The 18,196-nt window shown below is 40.2% G+C and overlaps 1 protein-coding gene across 1 annotated transcript in view; it reads right to left on the bottom strand.

Annotated features, from left to right (window-relative positions):
- Positions 1 to 2,721: 2,721 nt before the first annotated feature.
- Positions 2,722 to 18,196, bottom strand: part of ERP44 (endoplasmic reticulum protein 44) — a 113,995-nt gene continuing 98,520 nt past the window's right edge. Inside the window, exons 9-12 of the mRNA XM_075921597.2 lie at positions 16,426 to 16,537; positions 15,778 to 15,919; positions 9,029 to 9,131; positions 2,722 to 3,296 (exon numbers count right to left, since the gene is read on the bottom strand). Of these exons, the coding sequence (XP_075777712.2) occupies positions 3,195 to 3,296; positions 9,029 to 9,131; positions 15,778 to 15,919; positions 16,426 to 16,537 (459 nt within the window). The 3' untranslated portion in view covers positions 2,722 to 3,194. The remainder of the gene's footprint in view (positions 3,297 to 9,028; positions 9,132 to 15,777; positions 15,920 to 16,425; positions 16,538 to 18,196) is intronic.

The following is an 18,196-nucleotide window of genomic DNA, read 5'->3' as shown; positions in this document are numbered from 1 at the left end:
CAGTGAGGTGCTTGGCACATTCTAGTCAAATAATAAAGCATATCAGTATCAGCCACCGTATTTTAAAAAAATACTCCAGAGATTGAGGGTCTGGGCTACTTTGTTTACTGCATGGAGAATGTAGCAACGATGCAGTGCTATGTACTGAAGGGACAAATGCATATACTTAGTGCAGGTAGCTCATGCACTTCGTAGCCTAATACAGTAGAACTCTAGTTATTTGGCATCCAGTGGTCTGGCACTCCTGATAGTCCTGCACCAGCTGGAACCCGGAAGTGCTCTGGCCAGCCGGACAATGGGAGCTGCTCTGCCCCCAGCTTCCCCAAGTCCGATGCTGGTCGGTTTCAGCAGCGGTGGACTTGGGGAAGCTGGAGTGCTGTCCATGCTGTGCAGTTCCCTGCTGACTCCCCCGCCGCCCCAGACCCATCATAGCCCACCTTCTGGTACACCGGCATATCCAATAATCCGGAACCCCCCGGCTCCCAAAGGTGCCGGCTTATTGGAAGTTTACTGTACAGCAGCTTACAGCACAGTATCTGAACCATTATATAGAGGAAAACATACTGGAATATTATGGACCAGAGCTACTGTAGACCTTACTAACCAACTTTCAAATATGAGGCAGTTGGTCCTTATAGTAGGATGAGACCAAGGTGAATGGAGAGTAGACTCCCCTTAGGTAGGATCTACTCTTGGCAGGTTCTGGGGACAGGATTTAGTTGCCAGGAGAAGTATTCAGTGACTTCCGTGAGGAAGGAAGGATCGTTCAAGATTGGTAGGCAAAAGGACTCATACTCATGCTGTGTGTCAGTAATAATCACACAAAGGTAGAAGAAGGCCTAGAAAGTGTTTCTCCTGAACTGCACAGGAGAAATACAGGGTCTGCTCAGAGTAATTTCAGAGTTATTGAAGAAGATGGTATAAAAAGTTTACATTTATTAGTCAGGGCATCCTTGGTAAGTGAGTTTGGGAAGAAGCAGCACTTATTCCAAAGAGGCTTAGGCAACTGACACAAATCAGAGAAACAAAAAATATAATGCCAGTCTATAACTCCATAGGATTGCCTTTTAGCTGGAATACTGTCCTTGTCACTAAAATGGAAGACATAAAAGGGGATAAGAAACTGACAACAAAAATCATGAGCTGAAGAGGAAAAACTTCTTTGAGAAGGTATTGAAAAGAGTAGGAATGTTTAGAGGAGAAACATGAGACACATAAAATAACAGCACAGAACAGGTAAATCAGCAGCTTCTGTTTACCCGTACTAAGACAAGACTAAAGGAACATTCAAGTAACATGACAGGCAAATCAACGTAACTAATAAGGGAACACTTTTTGCCCTCTTACAGAGTGCATAATTCACCTGTGAAACTGACAGCTATTGAGCTCAAGAGCTTAGTAGGAGTCAAAATATTTCTAAAGAAAACATTCAGTGTTACATTAAGTAGGATAAAAGTAAATCCTCAAGCTTCTAGGCATAAGTCAACCTGTAACTGTCGGGTATAAAGACTACAATCAGAGAGAGAAGTTAGGAATTACACCATCTAATTCAGGTGGGTCCTGCTGGCCAGGGAAATGCACAGCCCTAAATTAGGGCTCCCAGCTCCTTCTGTACTGTAGGGGGTGAGTTAGGCACCTAAGGTCACAAAAGTCCTGCTAGGGAGGAACTACCTAAACTAGCCAATAAGTCTATAGGAATGCAGCAAGACTTACAGCCCAAATCCACAAAGGGACTTATGCACCTGTCTCACGGATTCAGTTACAAACCTGCTCCTGGAGTTAGGCACCTAAGCAAAAACTGCCCTTGTGAAAAACAGACAGACACACACTGATTGTAGCTAATGGTCCTGTGTTTAGGGCATCCCTCCTGGGAGTCATGTTTTGCTCCAAAGCAGGGATTTGAATCCTTGTCTTCCACCTCTTAGATGAGTGCCCAGACTACTGGCCCTTCAGCATGCCAGAGAGTTCCTATGCGATGCTAGGCAAAGCACTCATTGAACTTTGTACAGGTGGTCACTAACTGGGTGTTTGGAATGTCTGATTTGAGATGCTAGGGTTTGATCTGCAGAAGTGCTGTGCAGTCAACAGTTGCAGCCCATGGGCGCTGTGTTTGGATCATACGAAGTGCTACGTGCTAGCGCATAATGCCAAGCTCACAAAAGCAGATGCTGTATGTCAAATTTCGCACCCAAAATTATAAGACCCTTGACCATAATCCCTGTGCCTCAGTCCCCTATTTATAAAATGGGATAATCTCTCTTCAGGTCACCTGAGTATTGTGAAAATAAGCTTTGTGAAGCACTTATACACTACAGTGATGAACACCAGAGAAAAGCCCTTGAGAAAAATAATTCTGTCTTCAAACCAGGGATTATATAGTAGGCCCAAGCCACATGAGGGATTAAACAGAATACTGACTAGATCACCACAAATTGAAAATATCCATTCTGCACAATTAACTCAGGTTCAGCAGAAAAAACTGGTATGTGATCATGTAATTCAAAACTATCATACTGCATGGGCAACCTTAATTCTGGCCTTGAACTTTTTGCAAACTTGATATGTTCTTTTAACTTAACTTTTTACATGTAGCAGTATTATAGACTCCGGATCATCAGAGAAGTGCAATACAGACATATAGATCAGCTTGATTTTCCCACATGATACTTTTAAGAGTCAACTTGTGCATACTTCATATGTACAGTAAGATACCACACAAAATTCTGTAAAACTTTAATTTATTCCCTCCCAAGTATCCAGAATATGCCCAGATGAGAAGACTGTGACAAAAAAATGAGTACCAGCATAACTATTCACATGAAGAAAATAAAAGCACATACTACCAGATTACACAGAAAACAACCCAAAAGTCCTATTTAATGGGATAGTGCAAGTTAACAGCATGTCTCTGGCAATGACACCTTCATTTGGATTATAAAAGTTTTACAGAATAGAGTTAGATCAAAAGTCTAGACGGGTCTCTGATATTTTACTATAGCATTAAGAACATAACTTTTGAAAGACGCTGTACAGAATGACCCACCAAACAAATGTATTTACAAGCCCAGGGAGGAAATTTTTTCTTCAGTTTATCCCAAATAAAAATACACAGAATTATGAAAATATAGGGTTACTATTTCCACCACACAAGTCAATGCTGCTGTCTGAAAGGCTTGCAAAATTATTTCAAGTTTTTAAAGTTCATCTTTTTCTCTCAATAAGGTGTACCTATGTTCACTGGGTGCTAGTTTCTGGAATGAACTCTCTGGTGGGCTGCTTGCTAAATCTTGAATTGGCTGAAAAAGAACACAAAAGTATGTTTTCATTATGTAAAGATATTCTTTAGTCTTAATTTCTTGTAAGCAATTTTTAAAAAATCCCAACAGTAGTAAGTTTCTTAAACTGGAATGAACTTCCTTTCTTGTTAATATCCTCAGAGAAATAATCTGGTTTAAAAAAAAACGTTTAAGGTTGCTTAAAAGAAAAAGCCCATCTACACGGACCCTTAACATCAAAATACCTCATTAACATTTCCTCCTTTAACATATATTCACTACCACACATTAACCTAGACAGATTCTGATCCTCCTATGACCAGTGTGTACAGTAACAATATTTACATCACGTTCCTCACCAGTACAGTAAATGTGAAATCTTCACTCTGACCTCAAACATAATACATATGCAATCCTGAATAGTATGGATATTTTCCTTTGGAGAAGGAAACCACAAGACCATCCTATAAAGCAAACGTGATCATATAATTTGTTTCTCAGTACTTTGTTGAGATGGTTACATTGCAACAGTCCCATTTTACACGGAGTCTATACAATAGAGAGGAAGATACCTGAAGGCTTGTTCCATAGAAAGATCTATGAAACATACGATTAAGATGAGATTTACACTCAGATCTGGACATTGGTGGGTTGGGAAGGGGGAATTCAGTAAAGAAGGTGACAGAAGGATGGCATCTAGAAGGGGGCAGAGTTAAGATATATATGTGTACAATTGTTTTAGTAATAGTGATGTGTGTAGCTTTGTGTAGGAGCAGAAGATATGTACTGGTAGGTGTCTTAACTTTTCATTTCCTTGGTTTTGTTTCCTGTACTGTGTGTGTGTGTAGGGAACAGCTAAGTTCTGAACAAAGCTGTATGTGTATTCATTTTCTAGGGATTTTTTTAATGTTTAATTGGGAGAAAAAGTTGAGTGAAGGGGATGGTCTTTAGTGCCATGCCACAGAAATGGACCAATGGTGATCAAAATTTTATCTGCAGCTCTAACCTCACTGATCAATAAAACCTTTTCCATCAGGATCTATTCCTAATACCATCTGTTTAGGTAAAAGAAAAGAAAAGCTGCTTATGGAGAAGAGTCTATGTGTTGGCTACCTGCTGCTGTGTAAGTTTTCAGTTATGACAAATAATGGCAAAAGTGACTCTTCTCAAAAAGACATTTAACTACTGGCTGTGCCAAATCAAGTGGAGACTCCTCCCTCTGCTGATGTGCCAATGGCAGTCTGGCTAATTTCAAACAAGTGCAAACATTTTTATTAAAAAATATATGCAGAAATAACTCACAAATTATACAGAAAATTCAAAGGCCACCTGTATGTGGAGAAATATACACCTCACGGTTAATCCAGCATTTGTACCATCTATGTAAGTACACCGGTTGCACGTATGTGAATAGTATACATATGTTTTCATGGAATGGGGAAGGAAGATTAGAGGGAGGCCATGAAAGTTGGCAGCAGGGCTGGCTGTATGCACATATACAGCAGGATCCAGGGAAGTAGCAAGGAGCTCAGCCAAGCTTGCCCGTAACAGCCACCCTCGTAAAGCCTTGCTTCTTCCTCTCATGCTCCCATTTCATCCTCATTCCCCAACTCTACTCCACTGCTTGTGCCTCAGCTCCCAACACTGCAGACACCTGTTCCCTTGCAGGCTCCCAGCTATCAATACCAATGTGTATTTAAAACATCTGTGAAATGTCCATGCTAAAATCTATATTGACTAAAATTTGCTCAAGTGTCAAGGCACTCACTAAAAATCCAGGAAATAATCAAGTCAATTAACATCCAAACCAATGTCCCCTCACATGCTTTCCCAGTCATACTCCGGAACAGTGACTCTCCAAACACCGCCCCACAGTCACCGGATAGAGATGGATACTCACACCCCTGGGAGATGCTCCCCATTCAGAGCCACAGGGAAAATGGCCCAGGACCTAGAAAGAGAGGTCCAGGACATGCTGGCTTCTAGGGGTGATCCAATCATCCTCTAGCCCTTGGTCCTCCCCATGGTGTTGGTCCCCAAAAAGAACAGGTCAGTTTGGTTTTATGTGGATTATTGGAAGCTTGCTATGGCCAAGGCCTACCCCGTATGCCTAGGCCCAACAAACTCCTACACAAGCTGCGTGGACTTGCTCGCTACCTCACTACTATGGACCTCACCATGTGTTGTTGGATCCAGATGCCAGACTGAAATGTGCTGTGAGTTCCTAGTCCTGCCTTTTGGCCTCAAGGGGGCACCTGCCACCTTCCAGCATTTGGTGGATCAGCTGCTGAGAGGGATGGAGTTTTGTTCTGACATACATTGTTATTTGTGTCTTTAGCCAGACCTGGGCCCATGTGTCCCAGGCAAACCAACTGCCGAACCAACTTCAGGGGGCTGGGCTAACTATAAAAGCTGGGAAGTGCAAGGTGGGAATGGCAGAGGTATTTTACTTGGGCCATAAGGTGGGGAATAGCTGCTTAAAGCAGGAGCCAGCCCAGTGTGGTGTGCTAGCTTTGAAATATACAAGAGTCCTCAGCAGGGGCTCTTGTGCATTTCAAAAAGGAAGCACAGCATGGAGCCTGGATCCCTCGCTGACCCCAGGCTCCATGCGGGCGCTTCTGCTTTGAAATGCACAAGATCCTGTGCTGGGCTCTTGTACATTTCAAAGCAGAAGCACCTGCGTGAAGCCCAGAGTCCGTGGGACTTCCCACTGGTCCTGGGTTCCCCGCGGCATTCCAACTCTGAAATTCACAAGAGCCCCTGCTGAGGTTCTTGTACATTTCAAAGGAGGAATGCGGAAGTGCCTGTCGACTAGTTGAGTAGTCGATGGAAATTCCATCGACTAGTAAATAAATCACTAGTTAACATCCCTAGTCTGGACCGAGCAGTGCCAGTCGCACTGTGTGTGTGTTGAAGGAGATGTTGGCCAGGGCCCCAGTGCTGATAAACCCAGACTTCGACAATGTAGTACTAATGCAGGTGGACAAGAGGAAAGACACACAATTGCGTACTTGAGCAAGAAGCTGTAACCTTGGGAACAAACCTATGCAGCCATAGGAAAGGAATGCCAGGCTATGGTGTAGGCCCTTAAGAAGCTGCAGTCATACCTATTTGGGAGACAATTCCTGGTGTACAGTCACCACCCTCCCCTGACTCCTTTCATTTGGTGCAGTGCCAAGCGGCTGAGGTGGAGTCTGCTCCTGCAGGATTATGACATGGAGGTGGTTCCTGGTAAGGGACGTGCTAATGGTATAGACAATGCCCTGATGTGGAGAGAGAGGGGCCTGAAGGTCACTGGCTAAGAGACCCCCCCCCCCTCAGTTCAGTCTCAAAGGAGGGAGAGGTGTGACAATCTCAGGATTTTATTCACCTTGTTATGCTGCATGTGAGTTCTATTGTCTTACAGTAAACCTGTGTGTATGCCTCAGTTTCCTGGGGTACTGCACTAATATCTAGATGATGATGGGAATTTCGGGCATGACTCACTTAGAGAGGCTATGTCAGCCTCTTACATGTACATAATGGCCATTGCCCTTCATAACCTGAGCAGGGAGGGAGCACAGGTGACACCTTTTGCCCAGAAATCAGGACAAAAACCAGAGGAGGGGCCTGATTGGAGGACTGGTGGGTTAGTCTCGGCTGGCTTGGGAAGGCGGTCTTTGGCTTTGAGGCCCCCTCACCCCAAGCTGGATTGTATTGACTGCTACTCCTATTGTATTGATTGTACGGTGCTGACAAGTCTGTTCTACGCTGTGTCCCTGTTGACTAATAAACCCTCTCTTCTACCTGCTGGCTGAAAGTCACATCTGAACGAGGATGGGGGTGCAGGGCCAAGTGACTCCCCACATCTCAGTGACACATGTTTGAGTTAAGCATCTGGGACCTGATCCTTAGTCTTGCATAGGTCACTTTGTACCAGCAAAGTGTCAGAAAAAATGACTGTAAAACTGCTCAAAGTGACAGTGGAGGATTCCCTGGTGTAGCTCAGTTTTCTTGCACCAGTTGTCAGCATGCCCCAGTATTGCAGGGGATGAAAAACCATGTGACCATCACTGAGGTATGCTGAACCTGAGAACTGAACCATTGTACATCTGGGCCACACAAATTGGCACAGATGCATAAAAATAACTCAAGCTTAAATAGATCAATTTGCTCAGAACAACCGGAGAAGTAGAGAGAGCAGGAGAAAAAAAAAGAAGTCCTAACAGATTGAAAAAAATATGTTGAACAGCTATTTAGATAGAAAGGGAATTACAGTCTCATGGCTAAAACACAAGCTTGTGTGTCAGATTTGAGTCCTCTTTTCAACTCTGCTACATACAGCACTTCCTTTCAAATGTGGGAAAGTCACTTAGTGTCTTACGATTTCCATACCTGCAATAGTGTTGTCAGGGTTAATTAATTAATGCTTGTAAAGTGTGTTGAGCTCCTCTGATGCAAAATATTAATAGATATGTGGCAAAAGAATATTATGCTCACATCAGTTACCAGGTTAGCATATTCTTGAAACTTCCCGTGGGGTAAAGATAAATTGGTAAAGAAGCTTGGAGTAGAAGCTGGATTTGTCCCATGTGCACCTAGTGAATGGACTGAAGAACTGAGTGCTTTGCTGTATTCAATTCACATTATACAAGTCCACTCAGTCCTATTTCTTGTTCAACCAAGCGCTTAGACAAACATGTTTGTTTACATTAATAGAAGATAATGCTTTCTGTTTCTTGTTTACCATGTCACTTTAAAGTGAGAAATGGCATTTGCTTGGCATTGTTGTAGCTGACATTGAAAGCTTTTTACATGCCAAATACACTAAACATTCACATGTCCCTTCATGCTTAGACTTGTAGGTTCTAAAGTTTTATGTTGAGTGCAGTTATGTAAGAAAAAAATTTCTACATTTGTAAGTTGCACTTTCATGATAAAGAGGCTGTACTATAGTACTTATATGAGGTGAATTGAAAATCTTTCTTTTTACAGTGTAAATAAAAAATAATATAAAGTGAGCACTGTACACTTAGCATTCTGTGTTACAACTGAAATTAATATATTTGAAAATGTAGAAAACACCCAAAATAAATTTAAATGGGCATTCTATTATTGTTTACAAGAACTATTAAAATGGCAATTAATCATGATTATATTTTTATCTTAAAATTAATTGGGATTTTTAAAAATCATTTGACAACCTTACATTATATTACTACTACTCTACAAGAAAATATACATGGACTTCAGACAAAGTAAAAATGGATTCCATACAACTTCATGTAATATGGCAAAGAGAGCTCATAAACAATTTGTTTTGTTTTTTTTAGGCCATACTGTTTTCAATCACTGAATTGTTAAAATGGATTACACATCCACACCAGCAGAACAATGCCAGTTCAATTTAAAATGTTTCAAGTAACAAAACAGTTAAACCCAGGTGACAAAATTAGTGGTATTATATTCATTTTAAAAAATGAAGGGTTTCCATAAAAAGAAATGAACATTTCATTTTTTTTTCTTGTTCAGAAAGAACACAAAAACATGGGATTTTTCTTAAATTAATTATGTTCTGAGATTTATCAACACTGGCATGTATCATTTTAAAATATTGCTAGGTTGATAAGGCTACTCACTTATTTTCCGTAAACAGATTTCTCTTCTTACTTACAGACCAAGCTAATGTGAAAGCATGTTTTTTCATGCTGAGAAAGAATAAATGGTTTGCCCAAACAGCCGGATACAAATCCATACATTTCTGTAAGTCTTACCTGACCAGGTGCTACATCAGTTGGATCTGGGCCATGATGAAATTCTCTGTGCAATTTTCCGGAGTGCAAATCTAGTACAAATTGTTTGAGTCTACCTGGAATTCTGAAACAAGCCCCCCCCAATAAACATGATAAATAAACAATCTTAAATAGAAAATAAAGTATATTGTTTATAGAATAGCCCCCATTTCTCCTGTCTACTAGATACAGTATGGTCACTTTAAGCGATTAATTTGTGATAGAAAGTTAACTGGATGGTATGCTTGTGTTAAACAATCCTACTAGTTTTTCTTCTCCGCTATCCCCTGAAGGCACAGCAAGTATTTCTTTCCTTCAATAATTCCCGCTGAGTTGTCCTAGCTTATAACTTCATTGTATACTCACTTCAGCTCCCCACTAACCACACCAAAGAAGAAAATAGCAGGTTCCAAGTGCACAGTTTACAAATACAAACAGATGTCAGGTAGCAGTATTGACAAAATGTCTTTGAAAGGTTCTGCAATGTGAGAATAATTGCACATACACCAGAGATAAACACCGAGGGATATCAATTTAAATTTAATCTGAGATCATCTACTGTCACCCCAACAAAGTGTTAAGTATAGCAGACAATTGAAAGGTCAGATGTTCTACAATGCTTAAAATGAACAGTTGATCTCGTAAGTGCTAAAGATTAGCTCACACATTACGACATGAGCACCGTGTATGCTATGCCATAGATAATTTATGAATGGTCAGACTTTGGCGTTCACTGCATTCCATATCCCTTTCAAAATTCATTGAGATCTATGGGTGAAAAGCACTGTATAAGATCTAGGTTACAACACTATCTGAACCATACATTAATACTGCAGTAGTACTTAGAGACCCCAGCCAGGATTGGGGGCCATTGTGTTAAATGCTATTAGAGCAATGGCTTGTTATAGTTAATATATTCGGAGGGTTAAAATTGGGGAGAGGGGAATGCAGAATGTATGAGGTAAAAAGTGACAAAACACCAAGAAGAAACAGGACAGTGAGGCAAGGACAGGAAGAAGGATATAGAGAAGAAGGCAGGAAGGATGAAGGAGAGCACAGAAGGTGAGGAAAGTGAGGCTGGCGGCAGAGATGCTGTGAGAGAGGCAGAGAGAGGAGGCTGGAACAAACGGCCAGTCAAGCAGAAGAAACGTGATCCAGAGTTCAAACTGAAGAGTCTGAAGACATGTGTATCTAGAGGTTTATGAACATGGCTACTGGAGGTTGTTCTGCCATGATTCTCTTTCCTTATGACATGTCAGTGGGGGAGATGTGTGCTTGTGTCCCTGAAGAGGGGAAGGCATGTTCATTCTAGTCCAATTCTGGAAGCTGGTAGAATCCCAACTGGGCCTCTCACCATTGGACCGCATTGTGCACTGGCCATCTGCCAGGGCAAGTCCTTTGCTTGTGAAGGCTTTCCTTGTTGTTGGGAGTTTTACTGTTTCTCCTCTCACCCAGAACAGGAGAAAAATATTTTGTTTCCACTGAAACAGTTTTCTTTAAACCAAGTGCTTTTCTGTGAGAAGAGTGCATCCGCTGCAAGGCACAGAGTAACTTCACTCCCCCCACAGTGGTCAAGGAACACGCACGCTGACATAACGTGGCTAGTAAAGCATGGATCCTTCATCTCACATTTTATGTTTTCTAAAATATTGCAAATATTTGGGGTTAAAGGTGTTTTGTTTTGGGTTTTTTTGGTAATCTATCCCACTATAATGACTATGGGCACATTTACACAGCAGGGCTAAAGCCAAAATAAGCTACACAACTTGAGCTACATCAATTGAGTAGCTTAAGTTGAAATAGCTTAACTTGGCTTTTGGCGCTGTCTACACAGCAGGAAGTCCAAGATAGATTACTCTTCCTCCTACTTCCCTTACTCCTTCTAAAATGAGAGTTACAGGAGCCAGAGTAAGAAGTCCTCCAGCTCAACAATATTTTGACATTATGTTGAAATAACTGCTTGTAGTGTAGCTGCGGACTATGTTATTTTGGAATAATATCAGTTATTCTGAAATAACACTGCCATGCAGACGTAGCCAAACAGTGGGAGACACATTATAGAGGGAAAAGATTTCCTCCACTAATTTTTAGAGCTGGTTTAAAACAAAACAAGCTTTGATGAAGAATTTTGTACACACAGTTCTCAAATTGTTATTGAAATTTGTTATGTTTCCAATTAGCAGAGCTGGCTGGATTCTCCTTTCACTTGAATGTTTGAAAGCCAGGGTGCACCTACACTGCACCCAGAGCTCAAAGTCAGTTACACAATTTGAGCTACACAAATTGCATAGCTTAGAGTTAATTTCAAAATAGAGTGCTATTCCAAAATGTCCCTTCCTCTTCGTGCAATGAAGTTTACAGAAACATCAGAATAGTGAGACCATTATATTTCAAAATAATTGGGCTTGCTCAAAAGACATAGAATAGCTAATTTGGGATACCAAAAGTATCCTGAAATAGCTCTGCCGTGTAGACATAGCCTTAGAATCAAGTCCGCAGTTCAACCACTTCTTACAACTTGACTCCTATCTGAAAAGTGAGGCTGCATGTTAAGCAATCTCGCTATCACTCCAAACCTGATGGCAGAAATTGATGTAGCTGGAAGGCCAAAGGGCATAAGTATGAAGGCAAGGGTAGTTTTCCACTCTGTCCTTGGAGAAGTTCTTCTCTAAAAATTAGACCCCAGCAAACAAAATAACTGGGCTTTGCAAATTACTGAGACGCTTTAAGATTTTACCTTGTATTTTATAAAAACAAATTAGGAGACATTTCACTATTTGCCAAGTCACTTCTGACATATTTAAATATCTCTGAACTTTAACTTGAGCCTATGGGGCTGTTTATGAACTGATAATTATGTACATATGATATTATAGCTATGATTACATTTAAACCATTACTCTAATGCAAACTGCTTTCAAAGTGTTTGTTAAAAACCAAGTGTGCGTGCTGTGAACATGCTACTCTGCACAAAATATTAATAAGACTAAACAGTATGTGTAGTACAAACAGTTTTAGGATCTCACTAGAAATGCTTTTAGTTAATCTGTCATGACCATGAGGGATGGCAGCAGCCTGGAGTCTAAGGGGTTAACTGTACCTAGCCAATGCAGGTAGAAATTTCAAACTGGGACAAAGCAATTTGTGGTTTTTCCTTCCTTTGTCCTTGGGCAGTTTTTCTCCAGATACTGAGGAGGACAGACAACATGTCTCTCTCCAAGAAAACACTCTTCACTATCTGTAAGTAGGGTAAAGTTTGGATAAATCCATTAGGTTTTATTGTTTTATGGTTTGGGAATGGGAATCTGATGTCTGTGCATTTAAAAATGGGGTTTCCTCTCCTTTGTAACTAAGTTTTTGGCCCATGGGAGTCCCCCATGAGTATATTAATTGGTGACATTTCCATCCAGTCATTAAGCTTGTAACAGGAGTATTGTGGTGATAATAAAAGTTCTTTTTTATTAACCTGGTATTGGTTAATTTGTGTGTCCTGGTTTTACTTTAGGGCTGAGATTTTCCAAGTGATCTCTTTTCTGGTTTTCTTACCATTACTTGGATGGTGGCAGCGGATTTTTATGCCCCAAATCTAGGTTTTTAAGTTTTTGGGGGGAAGCTTTATACCAAAGCCTGGAAAGAAGGTTTTGTGGTACTTTTTCAGGCCCCCACTTCTGAATTTATTGTGCCAGAGTGGGGAATCAGCCTCGACATAATCAAAATGCATTAATGGTTGTAATATCTGACCATAATATTACTACTTCGAGTGATGTCCCCATTGGTGCTCCACTGTAGGTGATGGGTCGCCTGGGACCGTGAGGGAAGAACAATGCTTGCATTTCTGCAGTGTATGGGTTTCCCACAAACACCGTATGCATAGTGAGTGGCTATCTGGTACTGGCCATAGGCTCGGCTCTTGGCACTCCTCACATTTTTTGAAGCCCGAGGCGCTTGACATACTGAGTTGTCTGTGATATTGCTTTATGTCCCTTTTGTATTTTACTTTATCCCATTTCTTAGTTTTTGAGAACTGGGAAGAGCCAACAAAAGTGCGGTTCATCCTACTCCGGAGCGGCAGAGGAAGTTAAAATCCCCTGAGAGAAAACTACTCTTTTTTTTTTTTTTTTTTTTTTTTGGTAAAATAAACGAAGGAAATTACTTATAAACTACTAAGCTAACTATTGGAAAACTATTAAAGGTAACTAACTGTAAATTATGAAGCACTGTATGAGGTAATAGGTTGAGGGGAGATGTTGAAGCTCCGTCCGCTGATGAGGGCGGTTAGAGAGGAACTGAAAGGGAGGGGTGACCCGCCACCTACAGTGGAGCACCCACGGGGACACACATCTCGAAGAATAGTCGTTACTGCACGAAATGAGTATCTCCCTTATTTTAAGAATAAACCTGCTGGTATTTGAGGGAGGTGGCGGCAATGATCACCAGATTCCTGCCAAACTCAGCTGCAACACCAGAGTGGAGCTCCAGAATGAGACACGCTGGTGGCTGAGAGGTGAGGAAGCCTTACTGCAATGTTTACATCGTTCCATGGAGTCTACAGTACAAGCAATCATGGTGCCTGTGGTCATCATTGCTAGTAGATTCCATTAAGTCTAGTCCTAATAACTTCAGACGGTGAGCAATTGCAATGTTTGCAATTTTTGCACTTTTGCTTTTTAAATTTGGGTTACATTTGTCTAACATCAGAACTGATGCTCAACACAATCTTTCCAACAAGGCTTGCAGTAGATGTTAAAGCTTGAATAGATACAATGGGAATCAAGCAAGTGAATAGTATTACTGCTTACTGAGTCCAAAGTAGTTGTGCAGCTGTGTGCATGCACTCAAGTAAAATCAAAACCTGATTATCCAGTCAACACACTTGGCAATATGATCACTGTGACATGTGATGGCATCTATCATCATCAAGAGACAAGACTTCCATATTTCCATTTACTTTTGAAATGTTATATTGAATACAACTTTCAATGGAACTATGATAGTTTTCATAAGTGGAGGTCTGCTCTATAGTGCCAAAATTCTAGAAAACAAGCTCAGACTTGACAGTCATTTTAGCATCAAAACATCATCTCCCTTTAGAAGAGTTTGTACAGGTGTCTCATTCCCTGTTCTGTTCATTCCCTCTGGGGCACCTGGCAGAACAGTGGCTAGGTGGACCTTTGGTCTGACCCAGCACGGCCGTTCTTATTCAAAATTGCACACCTGGTAGCAGGAGAGCCCTCACACAAGTTTTCATATGGGATCTCTGGAAAAGCAGAAACCTTACCTATGCAAGAAAAAGGCTGCTGCAGTTAACCCTTACTTAGATTTTCCTACTTATGGAGTGGGTACTGAATAAGTTTGGGGCATAAATTATTTTCTATTCATTAAGCACTGACTGTGTGTCTACGCTGTCCAAAACAGTACAACTCAGCTCCTCAGACAACAAATCTAATGCTAAACAGGTACAGTAGATGAACAATGAAGCTAACAGTGAATAAAGAAAAAGTATGGTTTTGTGACAGCAATTCAATGTAAGTTATACAGTTTCCTCACTATGCAAGGTTGTAGAGGGACAGGTGCCCTTCATCAGATTTTGACAACATAATATGCAAAAGCTCACAGTGATGCAGAGGGCAAGGTAGATGGGTGTGGTATAATTCAATAAAAACCATTCTGTTTTCATAAATGTTATGCTGACCTATTTATTTATAGCAATTTATAATGTATAAAGATGCACCCAAACAGGAACTCTGGATGTTACTGAAAGCAACAATGCAAGAATAGAAAGCAACAAGTCCCCAGAAAATCTCCAGCAAAATAAGGATTTTTATTATCAAACAACCACTTCTCATAAATAATCAGCCCTGTCCCTTCAGCCAGTGGGCTACAAGAAAGGCTTTCTAGTGAGGCCCCTCCTGGGGGATGCTCTAGTCTACTGCCTGCCTCTGTATTCAACTGAGGAGGATCTACCACATGCATTTTTGCTGACCACTGTTGTGGCTTTAAGAGTGAGGGAGTGAGAGAGAGAGAGAAAAAAAACCCCATGGTTCCTGAAGTAGGCCCCAAACCATCTATTTAGAAATACCACTGTATTTAGGAAAAACCGCAGAGTAAAGATTAAAAGTTGATACTCCATCTATTTTATACATTTTAGGCAAATATTATCACAACAATCAGTCATATTCCACAGAATATCTGGTGGGAATTCACGTAATAAGAGCTTCCCCACCAATAGTTCATGACAAGCTCAGGAACGTCAAAGTTACAGAAGAGAAAAACAGATGATGACAAATTCAAGATTCTTACCACTGAATATTTTATACATATTAATTTTATAATAGATCCATTAAATATTTTATTCACTGCTCAAAAACATTCCAAAGTAAATTAATGTTTCTGTCCTGGCATTAAAGCTACCATGGTACTAAGAAATGTGAAAATAATTGAAAACTAGAAATTGAAACAAAATCAAGAACAGCAGCATTTAAAGACTCAGGGATAGATTCTCAGCTAATATGTATCAACATAGCTCCACTGACGTTAGATAGCGCAATGATTTACATCTGCTGAAGATCTGATCCTGGATCATACACCCCCGCCCTCAGCTAATAAAATATTTATCTATTTCATGTCATGTAATATTGTTTACAGTGTTCAAACAAATTTATTTCTTTGACACAGCCCCTGTACTCCCTCAAGAAGATGTGACTGGCAAAAGAAAGGAAGAGTTTACTTACGCTAAGTCATTGAAGTCTGGAAAGACATACATGTGCCTAAAACTGTCAATAGCAATAACAGGACAGTCTGCTGGAGTCTTCTGAATATGGAGGAGTGGGTGTCTGAACTTATCACAATCAGCATGCAGAAAGTTTATTGTACCTTAAAAATGAGAACACAGACCAAACTTTACATTAGAAATTTGAATGTGAAAATGTTAATGTTCCAGTAAATTTATGAATAAAAGCTGTGGAATTAGGTACATTACAGTAACAAACACTGATGAAGGAATTAATTTAGAAGGAATTAATTTAATCAAGCCAAACACATTAAAAGCTAAACATTTTCTGAGAAATTATTTTGGCTGTAATAAAATAGAGATTAAAATTTCGAAGTTTATGGGTCATATAAGTTCAAATTCAAGAATCACATATATAAAATAAAAGTATGTCCGAAGGAACTGTTTATTATAATTAATGTATGTTTCTATTTCAGTAGTGCCCAGAGGAGTCAATAAGTCCATGGCCTCTTGGTGTTAAGCACGATAGAGGTAAACACCGTTCCTTGCCTTGAAGAGCTTTAAAATTAGAGTGCTTCTCTGACTATTTATGCAGTACTAGAATTTGATGCCTAGAAAGAGACAAGGGAAAGCAACAATAATTAGTGACCTTTTTCACTTATTAATTGTCGTGCCACTTCCTGCTGGAATTTTTCTAAACTCTCCAAATCGTCTTTCATGTGGAAAAGTATAAGGAAAGGAAGGCCTTCTTCTGTCAATTCCTGTAAGAAGAAAGATATCAAATGAGAAGCATACCTGACTTCTTTCAAACACAACATATATTTTATGCAACTCTACTGATATTTCTAGTCAAGTAGGACTTCTACTTTACAGCCAAATGACAGAATAGGCCAGTCAGTAATGAGGCAGGAGACACAATACAAAAGAATAGAGGAGAGAGTCAACTATACTGGAGTACAATTTACAACCAGGTACAAAAGGCTTATAATGAAGTTGTGGCCATTGGACTTGTTTAAAAATAAAGAAAAACTACAACCACAAGCACGCAAAAAAACAAATCCACACTGCCCTGTATCTCATGGCAGGTCTATACTAAACCAGAATGTTGGCTTAAGATATGTAACACCAGCTATGTAAATAATATAGCTGGAGTCAACTCACCTTAAGCCGCATTTCTCCAGAGTCGCCACAGGGGGAGGTCGACTGGAGAAACTCTACTGGGTGGAGTTCAGGAGTGGACGGGGGTGCTCTCAGCATTCGATTTAGTGGGTCCTTATTAGACCTACTAAATCAAATGCCGGGAGAATAACCTACATGGCGTTGATCTTTTGTTTAGTATAGACATAGCCTCATTGATTTTGCAACCTTACTGGACAACCCAAGTACCCAACCACCAACTGTAGATATATTCAACCTCGAAGCAAGCAGCAAGTGACTTCACAAAGGTTAGAACTGTTGTGATGGGGTATAGGTAATTTTCCAAGTAAGCAAATCTCACGCTGTTTACAGCTTTAAATGTTACCAATCTATTGAAATAAATCTGAAAGTTGATTATTAGTTATTATAGATGAGAATAGTTGCTAGGGTACATCTACATAGCAGGGCTAAAGCTGAAATAAGCTACACAACCTGAGCTACGTCAATTTCATAGCTGAAGTATAAATACTTTATTTTGGCTTTTGGTGCTGTCTATACAGCAGGATGCATGAGTTAGAGCATTTCTTCCTCCAACTTCCCTTATTCCTCATAAAATGAGGATTACAAGAGTCAGAGTAAGAAGTCCTCTAGCTCGACATTATTTCAACATGATGTTGAAATAACTGCTTGCTGTGTAGACACAGACTATGTTATTTTGGAATAACATCAGCTATTCCAAAATAATGCTGCTGTGTAGACATAGCCTTAGAGAACATAAACTTAAAGAATGTACTCCTTCAGTTTACAAGAACATGAGTTAATCTAACTTTAGGGAATAATCAGTGTCATCCTTAGGATAAAATACAGGACTATGTAGCACTTTAAAGACTAACAAGATGGTTTATTAGATGATGAGCTTTCGTGGGCCAGACCCACTTCCTCAGATCAAATAATGGAAGAAAATAGTCACAACCATATATACCAAAGGATACAATTTAAAAAAAAAATGAACACACATGAAAAGGACAAATCACATTACAGAACAGAAGGGGGATGTGGGGGGGGGGGAGGGAAGGAAGGTGAATGCCAGTGAGTTAATGATATTAGAGGTGGGGAAGGGGAAATATCTGTGAGTTAATAGTATTAGAGGTGATAATTGGGGAAGCTATCTTTGTAATGATTTTTTTTTTAAATTGTATCCTTTGGTATATATGGTTGTGACTATTTTCTTCCATTATTTGATCTGAGGAAGTGGGTCTGGCCCACGAAAGCTCATCATCTAA

Source organism: Pelodiscus sinensis, chromosome 2, assembly GCF_052426305.1.
Source record: "Pelodiscus sinensis isolate ZL-2025 chromosome 2, ASM5242630v1, whole genome shotgun sequence".
Lineage (NCBI taxonomy): Eukaryota > Metazoa > Chordata > Testudines > Trionychidae > Pelodiscus > Pelodiscus sinensis.
This window is presented reverse-complemented; position numbering and strand designations above follow the sequence as displayed.